The sequence below is a fragment of the Macadamia integrifolia genome, chromosome 10 (assembly GCF_013358625.1).
Source record: "Macadamia integrifolia cultivar HAES 741 chromosome 10, SCU_Mint_v3, whole genome shotgun sequence".
In the NCBI taxonomy this organism is placed as follows: Eukaryota; Viridiplantae; Streptophyta; class Magnoliopsida; order Proteales; family Proteaceae; genus Macadamia; species Macadamia integrifolia.
This window is the reverse complement of record NC_056566.1, coordinates 27,086,055-27,105,030: the sequence shown is the minus strand read 5'-3', so window position 1 is coordinate 27,105,030 and position 18,976 is coordinate 27,086,055. Positions and strand designations below refer to the sequence as shown.

The 18,976-nt window shown below is 36.9% G+C and overlaps 1 protein-coding gene across 1 annotated transcript; it reads right to left on the bottom strand.

Annotated features, from left to right (window-relative positions):
• Positions 1-1,354: 1,354 nt before the first annotated feature.
• On the bottom strand, positions 1,355-17,805 carry LOC122091400 (DNA mismatch repair protein PMS1). Its single transcript, XM_042661320.1, has 12 exons — positions 17,062-17,805; positions 16,580-16,903; positions 14,579-15,802; positions 12,718-12,989; positions 12,552-12,617; positions 12,444-12,510; positions 9,637-9,705; positions 9,366-9,439; positions 6,537-6,602; positions 3,149-3,252; positions 2,527-2,708; positions 1,355-1,642 (listed from the first exon to the last, which is right to left on the bottom strand). Exons 1-12 carry the CDS (start codon positions 17,290-17,292, stop codon positions 1,541-1,543), a joined length of 2,781 nt encoding a protein of 926 aa, XP_042517254.1. The 5' UTR covers positions 17,293-17,805; the 3' UTR covers positions 1,355-1,540.
• Between the last annotated feature and the right edge of the window lie 1,171 nt (positions 17,806-18,976).

Below are 18,976 nucleotides of genomic sequence, written 5' to 3'. Positions count from 1 at the left end.
CCGATAAATGTATTTGAGGAAAGAAGCCCATAACAGAATAAAAACCTACTCTGTCAAAGCAGATGAGTTTCATCGTTTCAGCACCCTTCAAATTTAACATTGGGGCAGCTGCCAAGCTTGGCAGCAAAACAGAACTGCATCCGGACCATAGTGAGTAAGCGACAATAATACGGAAACGAATACCTTCGAAAATTAAAAGGGACGTATGGTAATAAAATATGTTTCAAAAATTCAATTCAATAAAACGCATATGACAATGATACGGTATATGTTTAATACGTATTTAATATGGTTATTCTGTAAAAATCAGGAGCAAAAAAATGGGTTTGTTTTGGTATTAAGAATGAACTAAAACTGACTATTTATAACAAAATTATAAAATCCTATGGTCTCATGAACACTTAAATCCAATCCAACTTTTCAATTGGGGATAATATCTCAAATAAAAAAAAAATTACATTTAATATTAATCCAGTTTAACCATATCTATAATAGCAAATGTTGATAAGTGATCTATTAGCCACTTTCTATTTAGCAAATAATATCATATATTTATAAATAATAATAATAATAGCATGTGGATAATCATTTTAACAAATTTAAATATCATCATTGATATTATCTTATCAAACTAGAAAATTCACAACCACCCCTTACTGATGCAGATTCGGATTCTAAATCCAGAATTAAATCGCATATAGCCCCATTTAGATATTCAATAATTTAATCATAACAACCAACAACATATTCATAATTAAAGTAAGATTTTAAATTGAGTGACAAAATTGTAATTAAGTAGACTTGATAGGCTAATGGATAGAAACAAGAGGGTGAACACATAAGGTATTTGATTAATGGATTTAAGACAAACTCGGAATGAAGTTAAATAAATGGTACAAGATAATAAAAGAGAGAGTGAGGGGCAAATGGAAAGAGGAGTTAGAATTAATAAAATAAGAAAAGAAGAAACGTGTCATTCACCTTTTTTTCAAAATCAAAAAACCTACGAAAAAGGAGAAGTGTGGTTTTGACTATTGGGATTGAGTTTATTTTTTCCCCCCAAACTAAACATATTAATAAGTATAAACATATTATACACGTTTTATTCGCACATAACACAAGTCCTTATAAAATATGTGTATATACGTCAAATTGTGACTTTTTGATTGAAATGTTCAGACACAACAAAAATGTGTATTATACTTGAATTTACTAACTATGATCCAGACAGCCCAAAAAATCTTTTTGGTTAAATTCTGCCAAAAGAATCATGTTAACATGGGAGCTTCATTTTGATGCAAAAAATAAATAGACTGAAAGAAACCTTAATAGTCGCCTGCAAAATTAATGGATCTGCTAGGGCCAATATTTGCTTTCCGATTACTATAAGGCAATGCCCAATTTGAAGGCTACATCAACTGAACTTACGATGTCGTCAACTGAAAAAGAAATACATTTACAAGGAACATGCAACCAAACTAGATCTGAACCAAAAAGGAAAATTGTTAGACGTGCCTTCACAATTCAAATCACGCTGATCTTACCTCTTGCGTACGGTTGTCAGGTCTATCAAGTGCCGCATGGTTGGCCTGCCATGTGGGCAATTCCAAGGAGACTTGAGGTCCGCCAAATGCTCAAGTATCTGAAAACAAAAAATGGAGTAAGTTTTCTGATGGTCTTTGCCTCTTGCAACTAAATAACAAAGAAATTCTGTCCACTTTTACATTGGACCAACACAAATGGACTGAACAACCCAACTGTGACTGGTAGTCTACTCTAACCTCAGCCAAAATATGCATCAGCATCAATTGGACTCACCAGCACCTCAGCAAGTTAAACTCCTGAACTGGTCTTAAACCTTTATTTTCTACTGTATAAGGTCCACAAGATCACCAAATTGACCAGGATCAACCCCAAGCACTGCATTACTCGGTCAACCACCAATCCTGGTTTAAAGCATTACCCAGGAAAAATGGAACCATTTATTGTAGGTTCTCCAGTAGCTATTTGTGGCAGCAGCATACTTTGCAACAAATTATTCTCTCCTCAACCCTTCTTATTGAGTGTTACACTTAAGATAGTATAATATAGTAAGTTTTCTCTACTAAGCCTAAAAGAAACAATGTTTGAAACATCATGTTACAACAGAGCACTCCATTGACAAAGCATACTTAAAAAATAAAAATAAAAAGAAGAAGATGCAATAAGATGTAGGAAAAAAAGCAGCTACAACTGCTTGTCCCAAAAGCTCAAGCTGTTAAGAGTCACAACAATGTATATCAATTCACAACACCACCCCCCGCAAGTGAAGCCCAAACACGCACACATGGATCTGCATGTGACACTATCACGTGGCACCAAGGAGGCGCAACACATAACACAAACCCCTCAAACTTACAAGGGGTTGAGCGATCAACCTCCTGGCAATGATAACATGTTACAACCACTTATCCCAAAAACTTGAGCTGTCAAGTGAGGGTCACAACAATGTATATCAAGTATCAACACACAACACATGTCTAGTACCTTTTTCATCTCATTTCGGCCCAGTGGATCTCCGATCATAACGGATGAACGGCAAGCACGCGACGCCAGCATAGCACGGACTCTTGATGGGCAAACAGAATCTGAAGTGTCCATTTTGTAACTACTAATCATCGAGCACTCCCCTTGACTATCGGCAAGGGTAGATATGAGCTCCTTAAAATCTGTACTCGGAAAGGAAGCAAATATTTCTTGGACATCTCATTTATCCACAAACATATGTATGGAAGATTAACTACTTAATAGATATGGCGGTTTTGACATCTTTATCCAGTATCTTTACTACAAAAATCCATGACACAGAGGCTCATCAATTTGCATCTTCCAGTTGATGGCCCATATTTTCCACTGCTCAACAGAAAGCTAAGAATCCTATCCAATCACTTGGACATGAAATATGAGCAATATCCTTCTTCAAAGAATCTGCTCATAGATGGAAAGAGGTATTCATCTATCTAGTTTTTGGGCAGTTTACTTCTCAAAAATTGCCCATCAATTCTAGACAAGTATAAACAGGTATGCATGCTTGGTATGATTCCTACTTGTGAAATAAGAAGCAACCATTCAAATATGAGGAATTCAAAATTTGTAAAACAGCTATTACCTTCAGCTCCAAAAGTTATGTTTTTACTGAAGGGTACAGCTTTTAATTTAAATTGGCAGCCAGGAGGAGCATGTACATCCTCTTCCAAAGTAAATCCATTTTTCCTAACAATACACAGACCAGAATGCTCAGGAATCTTCCCAAACCCATGAAGAGAAACCAATAAGGGAGAAAGAAAGGGGGAGGGGAGGGGCAAAGACCATTTGAAAAAGGATATCAAGAGAAGCATGAGCGTTGTTCTACAACTTAATACTTAAAAAGGACTTGCACAAAGCATAGGTTGAAATAACAGAAAGTTTATTGTAGAAAACACAAAAGTGACTGCAATTCAAATCTCATCAACTTCTATGGAAAGTGCTCAGTTCACCGTATCAACGTTTGTACTTGAATTTTGAAGAGAGAACTAATGTATAGATTCATACATTCTGCAAATTTTACATAATTTTGAATGCCTTTACAATTACTCATCATTTGCATGGAAAGAAAATTTTAACATGTCGGGAAGGAATACCCAAAATACAACATGATAGTTGCATGGACATTTTCATACACCATTGTACACTGAGGACCTTCTCTTATTCACCCATCAAACTAATTTTCCCTCTATACAGCCACAAATGCCATTCACCAATCGATCATTAAGGAATTTGGATTACTGAAATGGTTTGAAATCAACCATTCATGATGGAGGATATTGATGTGGATCCATACTATGGTCTAGGCTATCACGGGAGAAAGCCCAGCCCAAGTAGTCCTATCGCCCCACTTAAATAAGGGGATTTAAATGATTTAAATAAGGGCCCATTGGGCCCATCGATTTGCATCTAATTAATTAAGTTGTCATTTAATTTAATAAGGCCCATGGGGCCCATCAATGTACTCAGCCCATGAGAGGCTTTTAGTTAGTGAATCTTAGTTGCCTACTCCATGTTGGAGTTCTAGTTCTACTCCTAGTTGGAGTCCAACTCCTATCATGTAATGTCTAGTCATAGTTGGAGACTAGCTCCTAGTCATGTTATGATTGCTATTCTACCCTCTTATATAGAGGAGCTAATGTACTCTAATTTATCTAATTTGAATAAAGAAAAGTGCAATCAATTGCTTAGAACAGCCGGAATAGCTGTGGGTGAGAAGCTCGGGCCGAGATAGCCACTCTTCCCCCACTTTCCCTTTGTTATGTCTTTAATTTCTGCAATCGATTGTCTATCTCTGTTCACTGTTGCTGCCCTAATCGATCCAATTTCAGTCAGACCTGGACTACTAAGATTGACCACCAAGAAGTTCCTGTTCTTAAAACCAATCAACCTCTCTTGCTGCCCAAGTCTGAGATCTGATCCGCAGATCCTTTGGGGGACTGATTCTACTTCCTAAGAGGACCAATCGATCCTCTATTGAAGACCACCTGAAGCTGATAAGCTACTGATCCTGCAGACTTCTTCTTATTCCCTCTCCTAGGTCAGAAATCAAGAAGATCCATATCTCACCAACCAGCCGTCAGAACTTTATCATCTTTGGGGGTTTTTGTACCCTAAATGGGACCTTCCATCGACCTGGTTTTCAGCTCCATCCGAGCTGCCTGTCTCCAGCCGCAGGTCACTCGAGCCCTGCGCAGGTCACTTTCTCTCTCCTTTGTTTGACTTCCTTTTTAATTGATATTAAGTTAGCTGCTGAGTGTTATTTGTTTTGTTTGGGGTATATTGTACTGGGAGTAGTTCTCTTGAATCTACTTCTACATTAGATATTCAGGGGGAGAAAGTTCGGCACTAACAGAGGGCAGGTGGGCATTGCCTTCGGTAAGGAGAAAAAGGGGAAAAAAAGTTGTTCAGTAATCAATACTGTTAGATAAAAGGGTACTTGAAACCCAACCCCTTTACAACCATGGAATTATCATCTAGTATTTCTGGGTCGCATTCACTTTTCTTTCCTTTTGTTACAAAATAGTCCTGAAATGTTTTCAAATACTAAACATATTACATATATTAGTATTTTGAGTTTGAAAGGTGAGACATGAAAGAGACCATTATAAGAAGTGTCATATTTGCTTATTAATATCGGGTTAAGACCTAACTCCTTAATTGTTAGAATACTTTTATTTGTATATGCAATTTTTAAATGCTAACAACTTCAAATCTTCATGTCAACTTGAACTAAAAATGAATACTTAACAATGACCATTAGATAAATAGATAGAATGAAAAAGTGATGAGTACTTGATTTACGATTTAATGAACCAAAACAACCACAGGACATAATCACAGTAATCCAAGTTTAGGAAATAAAAGGACAAAATAGGAAAGAATCAATAACTCAAAAACCAGAAGCCGATGGGGCCTAAAAGCTAGTCAAACACTGGCCTATTCCTTCTGTAGTAGTGTCCAAAATATCAAGCAAATCTAACGGTCAGATAGAGAGTAAGAAACTAAGATGAACAATTGTTTATAGTTGCTTTGCTATGAGAGGAAGTAATCCACTCTTAATTTTAAAGGGACTGTCAGAATGATATCTCTATAGGTGTATTTAGAACATGTAAACTTTGGACTGCCCCTTGTCTCATTCCCAAAAGTTCTTTAAAATCTGGGGTAAAAAGTGTTTTTAAATAATTTCAAACTGTACTCTACCATGCTTTTCGAGAACAAATGTAAAATGACTGGATTTTTTTTTATCAGTAAATGACCAGATTTTACCCTCATTGAAAGAAGAAGAGTGTTATACTACAAGGGTAAAAAAATAAGGTTACAAATTATTTGACACCTCAAGGGTTGTCAATAAGAAAATCCCACTTTTAAAATTAACTGCAGCCATGAAAATCAGTTATGGATGATCAATTGAATCTCCAAAGCAGGTTTCCTCAGGTTCATACAAATATGTATGCGGAGAAAAAAAAATTAGTCCTTAAGGACAAGAAAACAAATATATATATATATATATATATTCATTAGTCGGCAGCTAAGTTACACACTCAGCCTCTTGTGGGCATGGATTAATCAAATCAATTACCTAATGAAATAAATCTGATGCAGAAATACAGCAAGTTGCACACTTGCAGTTAGCTGCCAACAGAAGACTTAAAGAAAACGCAACAGCAGTCAGTTTAGCATTACAAAACTCACCTTTTTTTATCTAGTGTTTTCCGTCAGAAAAATCTACACTGCTAGTAGTGTTTTCACCTTCATAAAATGCATACTAACCATAGAAAGGTTTCACCAACTCTCATAGAAAATCAAGAAGAAATATCTCATAGACTTTTCAGAATGGTGACTCAAGTTAATGTTATTTGAATCCATCTAAAGGAAAAACTGAAAGTAATGATACATCTCAGAAGCTTACAAAATATGCAAGGATGCTTGTAAGAGGTGGGGGACATGACAAAATCACAATTGTTGTCTACCTGATTATATCCATATGCATTGAAGCCACAACTTCTTCTTCCGGGGATAGCTCCAACCTCATTGGCCTAAAATGAAAATTTTGAAAGGGAGTAAGTAATCAGAAAATAACATTTGAAATCAAATAACTTTCCACAAAGGAAAAAGTATGAGATAACATCACCGATTGAATGCCCCATCCACTCATCAGCAAGTTCCAGCCCAATACAAGTATGTAATGGGGTCAAAACATGCTTCAAAGTTATTACAAATTACGAAAACCAGCAAATGACACTAAAACTAATGTGTAATAGTAGAGGCTATTGGCCATATTGTAAATTTTCAAGACTTTGGGGAAACTTTTAACACATAGCATGCCAATTTTGGTTGAAATCTGACCAATGAGATGGAAGATCCTTTATAAGACCCATTCAAAGTCTCAAATGTGTAAATTTCATAACCCTCATCAACCATATATTTAATTAATTGTATATGGCTTAAACCTATTCTACCATTCCACATTAAGTACGAACTACAAAGAGTTGGTTGCGAAAGAAGCATTAATTAATGCTAGCCTGCCATCCTGATGTAGATAAGCTTCATGCCTACATCCCTTTTTTTTCCCCGGTGGACAGGTAGAACCCAAGGAGAATTGAACTCATGACCTCTTAATGTGAGGTGTTGGTCCTTGCCAACTGAGCCTACCCCTTTGGGGCATCCCAAGAGTTAACAAGATATCTTATTTTCGTCTTTATAATTCATAATGTTTGTCATCAGCCAGAGTCATCCTTTATCTTCCAGAGTACAAAAAATCATGAATTTGTGCTTCTTATACGTTCAATCATATCCCAGGTGATAATCATATGACCACAGAGAGAATGCTTAGGAAATCTTATATTCAGAATCAGATGGAAATGTCCTTCATGCTAGTATACATGATGCCCCAGCACATATTGATACTGTTCTTATAAATATAGGACCAGAAGAAAAGGTCAAACTAATTAAAATGCTTCTGCTGAGATGCTAACCTGAACAACTGATGGATACTTCTCTCTGTGCTATTAGTTCATTTTTTTAATTGAATTTGGTAGATTTTTTAATTGACATTTAGATTATACATCCAATATCTTGCATTGTACGACAAAAAACTCGACTAAGCTAAGCCCCAACTGTTTGATGTTGGTTATACAAATCCTGTTTTCCGATTTTACTCCATCTAGGGCCATATCTTCCAATTGAGCATGATCCCCAAGGCCTTTCTCACAACTGCCAATGTCTATTTGCCTTCCTTTGTCCATTTGGTGCCTCCAACTTGCACCATATCACTCCTCATGGGTGCAGCAGTGCAATCATTGGCCTCCTTGTTCTCAGTTTGTAATTCAATAGAAGCTACAATAAGTTCCTGCAAATGGATTTACTTATGATTCTGTCGTTTCTACACTAGTCAATTCTCTCTCAACATATTCATTCAAATACACTTGTCCAATGTATCTCAATTTGACACTTCCAACGTTGGATGCTATTCAATACACTGGACAAATATATGTGTTGTTTCTTGATTTCCCAACATTCTGCTCCAAAACATATAGCTGGCGGGTATACATTCCATCCCATAGAAGGCCTAAATTTTCTAGAATCGGCCTCAGACCTCAACCCAAGAGGGATAGCCTGGATAGATTGGGTTTGGTGCTTTTACTTTGTGGTTTTTTGGTGTTGTGAGATTAGTTATAGGTGCAAATGAGAGGGGGGGCATAAGGACGAGATTTTCTAGCTGGATTTACTTCATTAAGCATTGATTTTGTAATATTTTATTTCTAAGTTTAAATAGGCTGATACGGTAGCCTTAGGATGGTTGAGATCCTTGTTTTTCCTTAAATGCTTATGTAATGGGCAGAGAGAGGACGTTCTGGAATCATTAATGAAGCTTAGCTTTAAAAATTCTGGATTCCCAGTCACGGCATGGATATTATTGTTTGGCCTTTCTATTGCTGGTTCTATATTTCCTAAGGCTTTCTTGCAGTGCTCTACCACTGGTTCCAGGTCATTGTTCCATCTTCTTCTGCTTATTATTCTGCATTTACATTACAATCACTGGTACTCTGTTCTGACGTGACCTAGGCTGGGGAAAAGATCAGTTTCATTCCTTGCATCCCTTGTCATTTTGACCTGAGTTTTGGTTTTGTTCACAAACCGACGGACGAATCTAATCTCAGTTTGAAAGAGTCTCCACTGAAAGATAAAAGTTCATTTGCCAGTCTGCAACACTAGCCTCCACCCAGATCTATTTCAGTGATTTTTAATATTTTTATCTTTGGAATTTGAATCTGCTACTTGAGGATTTGGTAGTCCTACAGGTTGCCTTTCTAACGCAAAAAGGCTAAAACCTCAAGGAGATTGGTTGAATGCTGATAGTGTTTCCATTATCTGAAGAGAGAGCTTGGTTGTTCTGATCGAGAGGTTGAAGACACAGAATAACAGAAGTTCCTTTATAAGTTACATTCTGTTTTCCCAGTGTTAATTTGTAAATTCAGAAAAGACCTCAGAAAGAGATATCTCCCACTCAATCCAGGTGCTAGTTTACATCTTTGTAAGGAACCAGAACATTGACATATTTACAGTTCTGCGACTGGATTTATTACTTGTTGGATTGTCCAAATATTTTTTCAATTAGAGTTTTCTATTATGTGTGTGACCAACTTAGGGTTTGCAAAAACCTAGGGTGTATAAATAGCTGATCTTATAGATATTCCCCATCAGTTATAATTTTGCAACATGTCAAACAGCATCCAACATCTCATGTTCAATGAATTGAAAAAAGAGAGAATATAATGTATGCACAATGAACTCCTTACTGAAGTAAAGGCTGTTGGTTCAAGATGGTTGATTGTGACAATCGCTCAAAATTGTATTTCTCATCTGCAGCATGCTGATCAAAGAAAGAAGTAATAAACTTCAATTTTTATTCAAAGTAGACATCCAGATATTCTTTTAGATTCAGACAAACACGAGGACAGGTATGGAGGAATTCACATAGACATACAGTAAAACAAGTAAATTTCTTTCAAAGCACAAGATGCTAAAACAAAAAATAATGCTTACTACAGATTTGACAAGGGAGCCAACCTGATCTACAATAAATAAGTCTTCATCTATCCTTCCAATGATAAAACCAAGATTGAACTGCCCAATAACCTGCAAAACGAGAAGTGTTGCTTATCACCGAATTTAATTTGATTTAACATAAACGAATTGATGAACATATGAAACATCTCAGTCTGATTGAAGCAATAACATTGGTGACACCTATATCCAAAAAGGACTTACAGGTGCAGCATCTAAAATTTTTCAGAATTTATCATAAAATAAATTTACATACTAGTCAAAACTTCCTCACTTTAACTACATACAAATTTTTCTTATTTATTTCATGCGGATTGTCTATCCGGACAAGGTCTACAGTGGATCACCTAATCTAGAAGGGAAGGATCATGCTTCATGCCTAATATCTGTTTCTTTGGAAAGCAAGATCCAAGCCAATGGCAGACCTACTCTACTCCCTTCACAATCGGTTTGGGCACTTCAGGGATTAGCTCGGTTTACTCAAACTCTCTAGCCTTTTGGTGCTTGCTTTCAAATGATTCTGTCCAGAATGGGTACTATCAGTAAACTTTACCCTTAAATGTCTGTTGTTTGGATAAGGGGTGTTTCACATGGTCTACCAAAGATCATTTGTGTTTCATGGAGTCAGTCAAGGACAATGGTAGGAGTTTATTCAATTAATAGCTGTTTATCCAAAAGGAATTAAAGGAAGTCATTACACGGCATTAGGTCTGAGAGAGAGTATAATTCTTTTCAAATTCCCATTGAGTGTGCAGCAAGAACATGATGCAAGTTAATAAGATCCTGTTTTCTAGGTAATGAACCCAAAGAAAACAATCTCTGTATCATCAATGTTTATCAACACTTAAGGCTCAACAATGAATGATGGAGAAGCGAATAAAGACTGATGAAATCAAAGCAGAAAATAAAAAACTGAGATACACATGCTTTCAAGGAAAAAGTTCTAGAAACACTACCAAGTGATAACTGAATCCAAAAATAAATAAAGAAATGCAACAAGAGGATAAATCAAAAGGGTTGATTGAGAAAGATAAGATCTCTCCTACAAACAAGGAGGCGATCAGAATAAGTTGTAAATCAAGAGCGGGAAGAAACACAATTCTTGAACCTCAATCAATCTTCCACAACCTCAACAAATATCTTGATAAAGGATTAAAGAAAAATTGCCAACAGAACTGATTAAAATTCAGAAGAAAGATAGCAGCATCAGGTGATAGCAGAACATGATCATAAGAACTTCAAAGCAGCCAAGGAAAAGAGATATCCTGTAACTGCAAGAACCCATAAACTTTTTCATTCAATAATCACAACTTCCTTCATTAACTGACCAAAGATCCCATTCTGTACAGCTTATTTTAACCCTATAATACTCTTTATACTAATAACATATACAACTTCATGTCTAACTAATTTAAAACTCCTAATATTATTCCAATTGCAAATTTAGCAACCTCCATAAAAGCTCAAAATCTTTTGTAAACAAATAAAATTTAGCAGCTCTTTTTTTATATTTTTAGTTGCTACCATTGATGTGGCATTATAAGGAAACCCCCTGCCCAACCAACCCCACCCCCCAGGATGACAGCAGGATTCAATGACAACTTGGAAACAATAGGCATAAGTCCCTACCAGCTGCGCTAGCTGACAACTTCAAACAACTTGAATATAAAATTCAAATAAACCTCTTAATGAAATTAAAAAAATCAAATAGAAATCCCACCATACAATTACACTGTTGTCAATAAATTAGGGACAATCCCAAACAACCAAAAATTGCATGATTTTAGAATTGATGGAATGCTAACTGACGATTACAAACAGCATCAAAATCATGCCAAATAGACAAGTTTAGCCTTCAAAAGATGCAATGAAATTGAAGGAAAATAACTCAAATAATAGGTTAAAAAGCCAAAAAGAAACCATGCAAAACCACGCATAGGAAACCTCCCTTGAGTTGAATATGGACCGTTGAAAGAAAGAATCACCCCTAGTGAAGAATTGGATGCTCCCACATTAAAGAATTGTCCAAGAAATCCCAGTCCAGCAGTCTTGATTGACATCCACTAGAAAGCTGACAGCCTAAACTGCACTACTTGCACAATGAACTGCTCATCTCTAGCAGAGAGGGGCAAACATACAGAAAAAGCAATGATATTTAACACCATGGGGACCTCAGCAAACCCAGGCAGCATTGCACTACAGCAGAGGAAGGAAGTTGAACATTATGGCAAGACCAGTGAAGCTTATGTGTGCGTTATGTTCATGTATGTCCACGCTCATGTGTGCATTATGTTCATGGGCAGCCATGAGGGTGAGCATGAATGTGTCTGAAATGATAAAAGATGCAGTCTAGAGTTACAAGTAACAGATGACCTTTAGCATTAACAGACCAGAACATTAGCTTCCATCCCTCTACCCCAGCTCCCAGTCAAAACAAAAATAACGGCATTTATATTTGCATAAGCTTTGGGTAAACGAATAAATGGCTGCACATGAACATAACGCACACATGAGCATAAGTGTTTGTTTCAAGTGGCAGGTACTCACTTAACCCAAATTGGTCCAGATTTTTCTTCGCAATACCACTTTGTTTTTGGTAAGATTTGGCTGGGGGTTGCTGATTTGGACAACAAAAGTGGCTTATCCAGAAAGTCACCCATCAGCTGGATGATCTGGATTTGCTAAGCCATTCACATGCCATAAGACCTTTTGTATAGCAGGCTTTAGTGAGAGAAAAAAAAAATACCAGATAAAATTAAATGGGTGAACCAGGAAAAGGATTAATAAAAACAAGGGGCATATGAAACAACCTTCATTCTACTAAAATCCTTTTTATTGAAGAATCTTTCCAACTCTGTAGTTGCTGCAGATAGAGCCCTTGCTTTTCGCTCAACTCTGTAGTTGCTGCAGATAGAGCCCTTGCTTTTCGCTCATCACTTTCTGGTTGAGAATGCTCCAGTGTTGCCGCAGCATAACACCTAGAGCTGATTAGGACATGGCACAAAATTAGAACATGAAGAAACACTGTTAGAGATAATGGACCATTTTCTTATATTTCTATAGAAAATTTAAGAATTAACTGACCTCTTAACCCTTAATCTTTCCTCTGCTAAACCACTGGATTTCATTCTCGACTGCTGTTTCCTCCTTGTTTTTAGGTCTTCAACACTAAAATGCAAAGTAGAACATATCTCTAAACCAGAAGAACCCACTGGAGTATCCAATACTAGATGAGAAGACTGTAACACTGAAACTGTGTCTGGAAGGTCCTCTAATATACTTTCAAGGCCATCACCAGGCAACACATTTGCAGCCACATCAAGAGGTAGTACTTTTTCTTGATCTTTTAAATCCTCCTGTAAACAAAACAGGGAAGATAAGAAGCAAAGAAAATCAGGAGCAACAACCAGCATCAGTTCATAACTGCAAAAAGATCATCATCTGATAAACTGTGAGGCCAGAGGTGCCCAAATACACTGAATATTTTGCTCAAATTGCTATAAAGTGTTAATTACAGTGTTCCACCGAGCCAGAATACGGTTACATAACTAGTCATTTATGATAATTTTTTACTGGCATAATATTACAGCTTCCAAAAGTCCATCTGATGGCAGCTGAGGGTTATATAATTAGGCTGCTAGGGTACAATACAAAACAATAAACTCTCAAATAAAAGGAACAGCGGCAATCCTGTAATTCCAAGACAGTTCAGGACCTTTTTGACAGGTGGACAGGAGGGCTCTTACATAATGGAAATTTCCCGTAGGGGCTTTCCAGAAAACAGAACTATCAGCATGGGTGTTTTAGCAAATAACAGAATTCTGAAACAAAGCAAAGTCATCCCTAACCTCCGAACATAAGAACAGGGCATGATTCAAATTGAGATAACTCACCCGACAAGACTCAGATCATCCCGAAATGTTTGCCTATCAAAAGCCTTCTAAAAAAACCCAACAATGATTCAAAACAGCACCTAGAGGAATTAATAAAAATCCCTGAACTTGGCTCTAGCAGAACCCTTCAGTCCAGTTCTGAACAACAACCCGACGTCTTTTGATCCGAAACTCAACAGCGTGGGTCGCCATCAGCAGAAACAGCAATACAACAATCTCAGCTCAAAACCCAACTGGCATAGTAGGTTTGCAGGCTTTTCTTCAAAGCCCAGCTGTACTGCCACAAGCAGAGTAACAAGGTAAAACTGAATAAAAAATTGAACGCACAGGGGAAAGTGGGAAACAGAAAAAGAGAAACCTCAGTTTCCCCCATGACCAAGTTTGAAAGTTGCCTATCGACCTTCAGTGGTTTGCCCCTCAAACCAAGAATTGAGAACCTTTCTCAACCATTTAAAAATAATAATAATAAAAACTATTCATACTCTGTTTTGCAGGATCAATTACAGCAGTAATTTATTGACTAAACTCCATTGGGGAGTCGGAAACTTTCCAAAACTAATTATCCCCAAATCCAGGCAGTAAAATATTTGAAACTTGCCTAAAACTAAACCTACAGTTCAACCCCCTTGGCTTAGAGTCTTAGACACAATTCTAACAATGAAATAAAACCCAATTAAACATATTCTAGCCCAAGCCCATTACAAAATTGTAAGCCACTCTCCAGAAATTTTTAACAATTCTATATTCCAAACTACATCACCATCACTAACATGAGATACGGAAAGAGGCCAAGCAGAAAACATCAAAGATTTGTCAAGTCATTAGTAAATCTCCAACCAAACAAAGATATAATGTCATATACGCATTCTTGTCATTTTTAAGTAAGTGGACAAATTTGCTTGATTGCCAAGTGCCAACATGCAACAGCATAAGATTTTATTCAGTTTAGGAGGAAAAAAAATTAATAATAACCACCTTCGTCAAGGACCCATATTTAAAAATGAAAGTATTATAATTCAACCAGATGAAAACATGAGTATAATTTCACATACCCTTCCAGATCCTAACATGTAAACACCGTCTCTAGAAGAAACTGGAGTTGGTACTTCATCACAAACAATAGATTTTTTATGATACTCAGAAGGCTCATTCTCAATGGCCCCATTAGAATCATTGATCTTGGGGGGACTACCATGGGATCTTGAAGATGAGGCATGCATCTCGGAATGGCTTTTTCTTACTTGACAGCGACTTGGTTCATTTCTTAAAACAGGCACTTCAGACAATTCCGTGCTATTATCTTCATGCTTCCTCTTATTCACAGTTACAAACTTCATTAGTGATGATTGAATAATGCTTGAGTGACTAGATGAACATAAATTTCCAACAGAATCTTTCCCCACTGCTCTTGAAGGAGATGGAACATGCTTATCAACAGTAGAATGAGGTTTAGTGCTCAATGGCATATTGCTATTGCCAGAACTATCGGCCTTTTCAACAGCATGCACTCTAAGAGAGAAGTCTTTCTCTATGGGACTTTGATCCTTGATGTGGACCATTCCTGATCTTTTATATGACACTTGAATATCCTTTTTTACAACTTTTATGGGGATATCATTCTCCGTAGTTTCTTCTTCCATAATTTCTCTCTCACAAAATGCTACATCCTTACAACTGTAGCCTTCTGGAGGTATTTCTTGCAGTGACGTATTTGACTCCACATGAGAAGGATTCAACTCATAGTTTCCCACTTCCTTCTCAGGCTCCTCAAATCTGTTAATAGAATAACTGCAGTTACTTGAAGAATATATCTTTTCTACAGCCTCTCTTAAAGAATGCATTAGAGATCCCTCATCAGAAAAGAATATCTTTCTTTTATCAGGAGTTACGTTAACATCGTATGCTCTAGTTGGGACAGTAAAGTTCATAACAGCAATGGGATATTGCTTAGAGTTTGAACTTTTATATAATTCATTCAAAAGCTTGCTGACTTTAGGCATATCCACTGGTCTGCCATTGACGAAAAAGTACTGCCTATCTCCCAAGTTGCGTCCACTGCCATGGCCAGGCTTAGAAAGAAAACCCTCAATCATGCAGCTCTCTGATATTTGTATACTCAAAGGCTCTAAACATGAGAACGTTTTCATGCCAAATACTGTAATGATGTTATCTCTAATAGAACTGTTCCCTTGAGTTTTAAGCACTGCTGATTTTGTGTTCTTTCCAGTTGTGTTGGTGCAGACTAATCGAACTCCTCCTGCAATGAGAGCATATGCCTGCAACTCGACAAATAATGTAATCAGGGCATGTCAGATAATTCCATAACTCAATCAGGAAACAAAAGAGGGAACTGATCACATGCAAGCAGTTGGACAATAAGCTTTTTCTTCTCATCCCATAAATAAAAGACCTTTATTAAAGAAAAAAAGAAAAAAACAAGTAAAGGATCAAGTATACTATTACACAGACCACACTTTAGCAACCAAAATTTACGAAATAAAGGAAAAAAAATTATATATATATATATATATATAGATCTAATAATCCTTCTGGCCCAAGGGCTCTTATGGTCAGATACTGCCTTCTTTATTCTTCAGTATGTAGAGGAATTGATACGTTAGTTAATATAGACAGAAAATAAGCCACATGAAAATTTTCAATAATTTTTCTATCTTCCAAGGATTTTAATCCTGGGGTTGGTACTTTCTTCATAGAGGAAATGCAAACTATACGGGAAATAGAGTGAAAACTTAGTGAAGTATAAATTACTAATTTACTATCAAAAGAATTTATTGTACGCTCAGGGCCAGATTTTGTCATCTATAGTGTTTGGGAGTCTCAACCACCTCCTCCCCTTCTTTTTCTTCTCCTTTGATAGATCCATTTAAAAAAAAATATTGTTGTCAGATATATAATCCTTCAAAGTGAAATATAGTTTAAAGTTCTCCTGCTTGTTGAACAAAAGAAAGCCTAACAAGACACCACAACAACAGAAATATATGACGACAGCCATTGGGAGGTAGGGGAGATATAAAAGGAAAATAGCATCTCACATTCAATAACGAAATAAGCTTTCCATATTCTTTACGGATATTGCGACTAAATTCCTTGCTCCGAACTGGCAAAGTGGAAAATAATTTATCAACTGTCACAGTGGTACCAATTTGGCGTGCTGTTTTCCTTTCAGATATTAATAGGCCTGAACGGTCAAAGGTCAAGTGTGTGGCCACTGGTTCATTTTTCGTTCTCGTCTCAACAGTTAAATTCCCTAATGCACAAAGAGAGCTGAGTGCCTCCCCTCTGAAACCAAAAGTCGTCAATGACTGGAGATCAGGAAAATCATTAATTTTAGAGGTATGATGCTTGAGTGCAAGTACCTGTCACACATTAGAACAAGCAATGGATGCAAGTCAAGTTTCGAAACAATACTACAACTAACAAAAGAACTACCACATGCTGCACTAAGCCCAGAATGTCTTCTATTTCTACAACCAAAAGGAACCAAACCCAAACCAATATCACTGGGATAAAATACCTTAAAATTACTGGGTGAAATGCCACAGCCATTATCGATAACCTTGAATGATTCTTCACCGTAATCTTTCAAAACAATCTCAATACTAGTAGCACCGGCATCCAAGCTGTTCTCAACCAACTCCTTGACTGCCGATGAGAGATCTAGAATTACTTGTCCTGAACAGATCCTATGAACTACACTCTTATTTATAGGCTTAATGGCTGCAGAATTAACTGTCGTTCCCTCCATAGAGCCACAATCAAATGAAATCACACAACCAACAATCAATTCAGATACTTAGAATCATATGCTCACTGACTCAACCGAGTGATACCGATCATCCGCGACTACCATTAGTACTTCTCTATATAAAGTGACAAAACCCTAGAAATTTTACAGACATTAAAAGACTATCAAAACTCGAACTACAATTTTACCCTTTTCGCGGAATAAACACTAGGAGCAGGCAAGAAGAACGAGGAATCCAACCGACGATGCCGCGGAACTGCAGATATCAAAAGCACTTGGCACTGAGAGAGCACATTACGTTGCACACGAGATGGAGACGAAGATTTTGGATCTTTTTAAACAGCTTTTTGCCGCCAATAAACCTGAGCTCGACTTCCGAGTTCCCAACTTCCGATAGCTTCTTTCACCCCTCGGAAAGCCAAGCTAAAAATCGTCAAAATAACAGTCCCGCTCAAGCGCAAGCGCGGGCGCGGCAATCTCATCCGGCCGTCGATTTCATCGGGGAATGCATCTTACCTTTACTGGTATTGAACACGGTATTGGATCGGGTATTGGTCAGTTCCGAAACCGATTTGATATCGATATATAATTGTTCCGTAGCAGTCATCTGGGACGTTTTAACCTCAAAGATATCTATGGTTCTATTTTTACCATTTTACCCTCTGTTCATATCGGGTATCAGATAGATATCAGTATCAATGTCAACCGATACTGATGCGGATTGCCGATTCTTGAAACTTTGAGTGTAACTCAACCTGGTGTTAGCCAACTCAACTCAACATGGTCTTAGCCCAATTAACTGTAATTGGTTACAGTAATCTTTTTTTCTCCAATCAGTTCTATTGAAGCTATACACCATATCCTAAATTCATTGTAGGACTATCCGTAGCTCTTTTGATCTGAATTAAATCATCCCACTGTATTGGTGTGCTTAAATTAGCTCTAATTTATTAATTCTTTGTTTAAATTTTTCCTTTTACTAGTTAACATCTCAACATCTTCATTTCAACTATCCTAAGCATATATCATTATTGGTCGTATAATTTTCTTACCAAATTTTGATTGAATTTTAAGGGAATACATCATTCACATAACATTTGGGAGGCACCCATGCACTTCACGCACTCTAATCTAATTATTTGGGAGAGGGCTGGGTACTCTGCGAGCTTTTCTGTAGCTAGTGGCTCAACCAATGATGGGTGGGATGCAAGGGACATGATGTCATTCTCAAAGGGGAGGGAGAGAGATTAACAAAGGCTAGCACTCCAATAGCATGCCCAACCGTATCTCCTCTTTTATTTGTTAATATTCTAAAATATTATCATCTTAAAATATATATATATATATATATATATCTCATCAAAAAACATACACCAAGGTATTTAATCTTAAATAATCACTATTCACTACCCCATTACAAATTTGTATTTACTCGAAAAACTTTTCATTCCATCTCAAAAATGAAGGACCTCTATGACCGAAAATGCATCTGTGCTGGTCTAAAGAGATGCCACTTTATCACTTCCCAGGCCTACAAAAATTCTCCCTAGAATTATAAATTTGAAAGTCTTCTCAACATCTTTTGGGCCAGATGGTTGGCAAAGCTAAACTCAAGCCAACCCAAAATATGCATTGCCTCATCTTTATTTTTGGAAGACATTAAAATTTTGCCACAGAGAAAGGA

Excerpts from the sequence above, each read along its gene's own strand:
- LOC122091400 (XM_042661320.1), bottom strand. The coding sequence starts at position 17,292 with ATGGAGGGAACGACAGTTAATTCTGCAGCCATTAAGCCTATAAATAAG. Across the intron at positions 9,706-12,443 it reads AGGATTTTAGTAGAATGAAG|GTTATTGGGCAGTTCAATCT; the intron begins GTTGTTTCATAT and ends CTCGTTTTGCAG. Across the intron at positions 3,253-6,536 it reads ATGCATATGGATATAATCAG|GAAAAATGGATTTACTTTGG; the intron begins GTAGACAACAAT and ends GTGTATTGTTAG.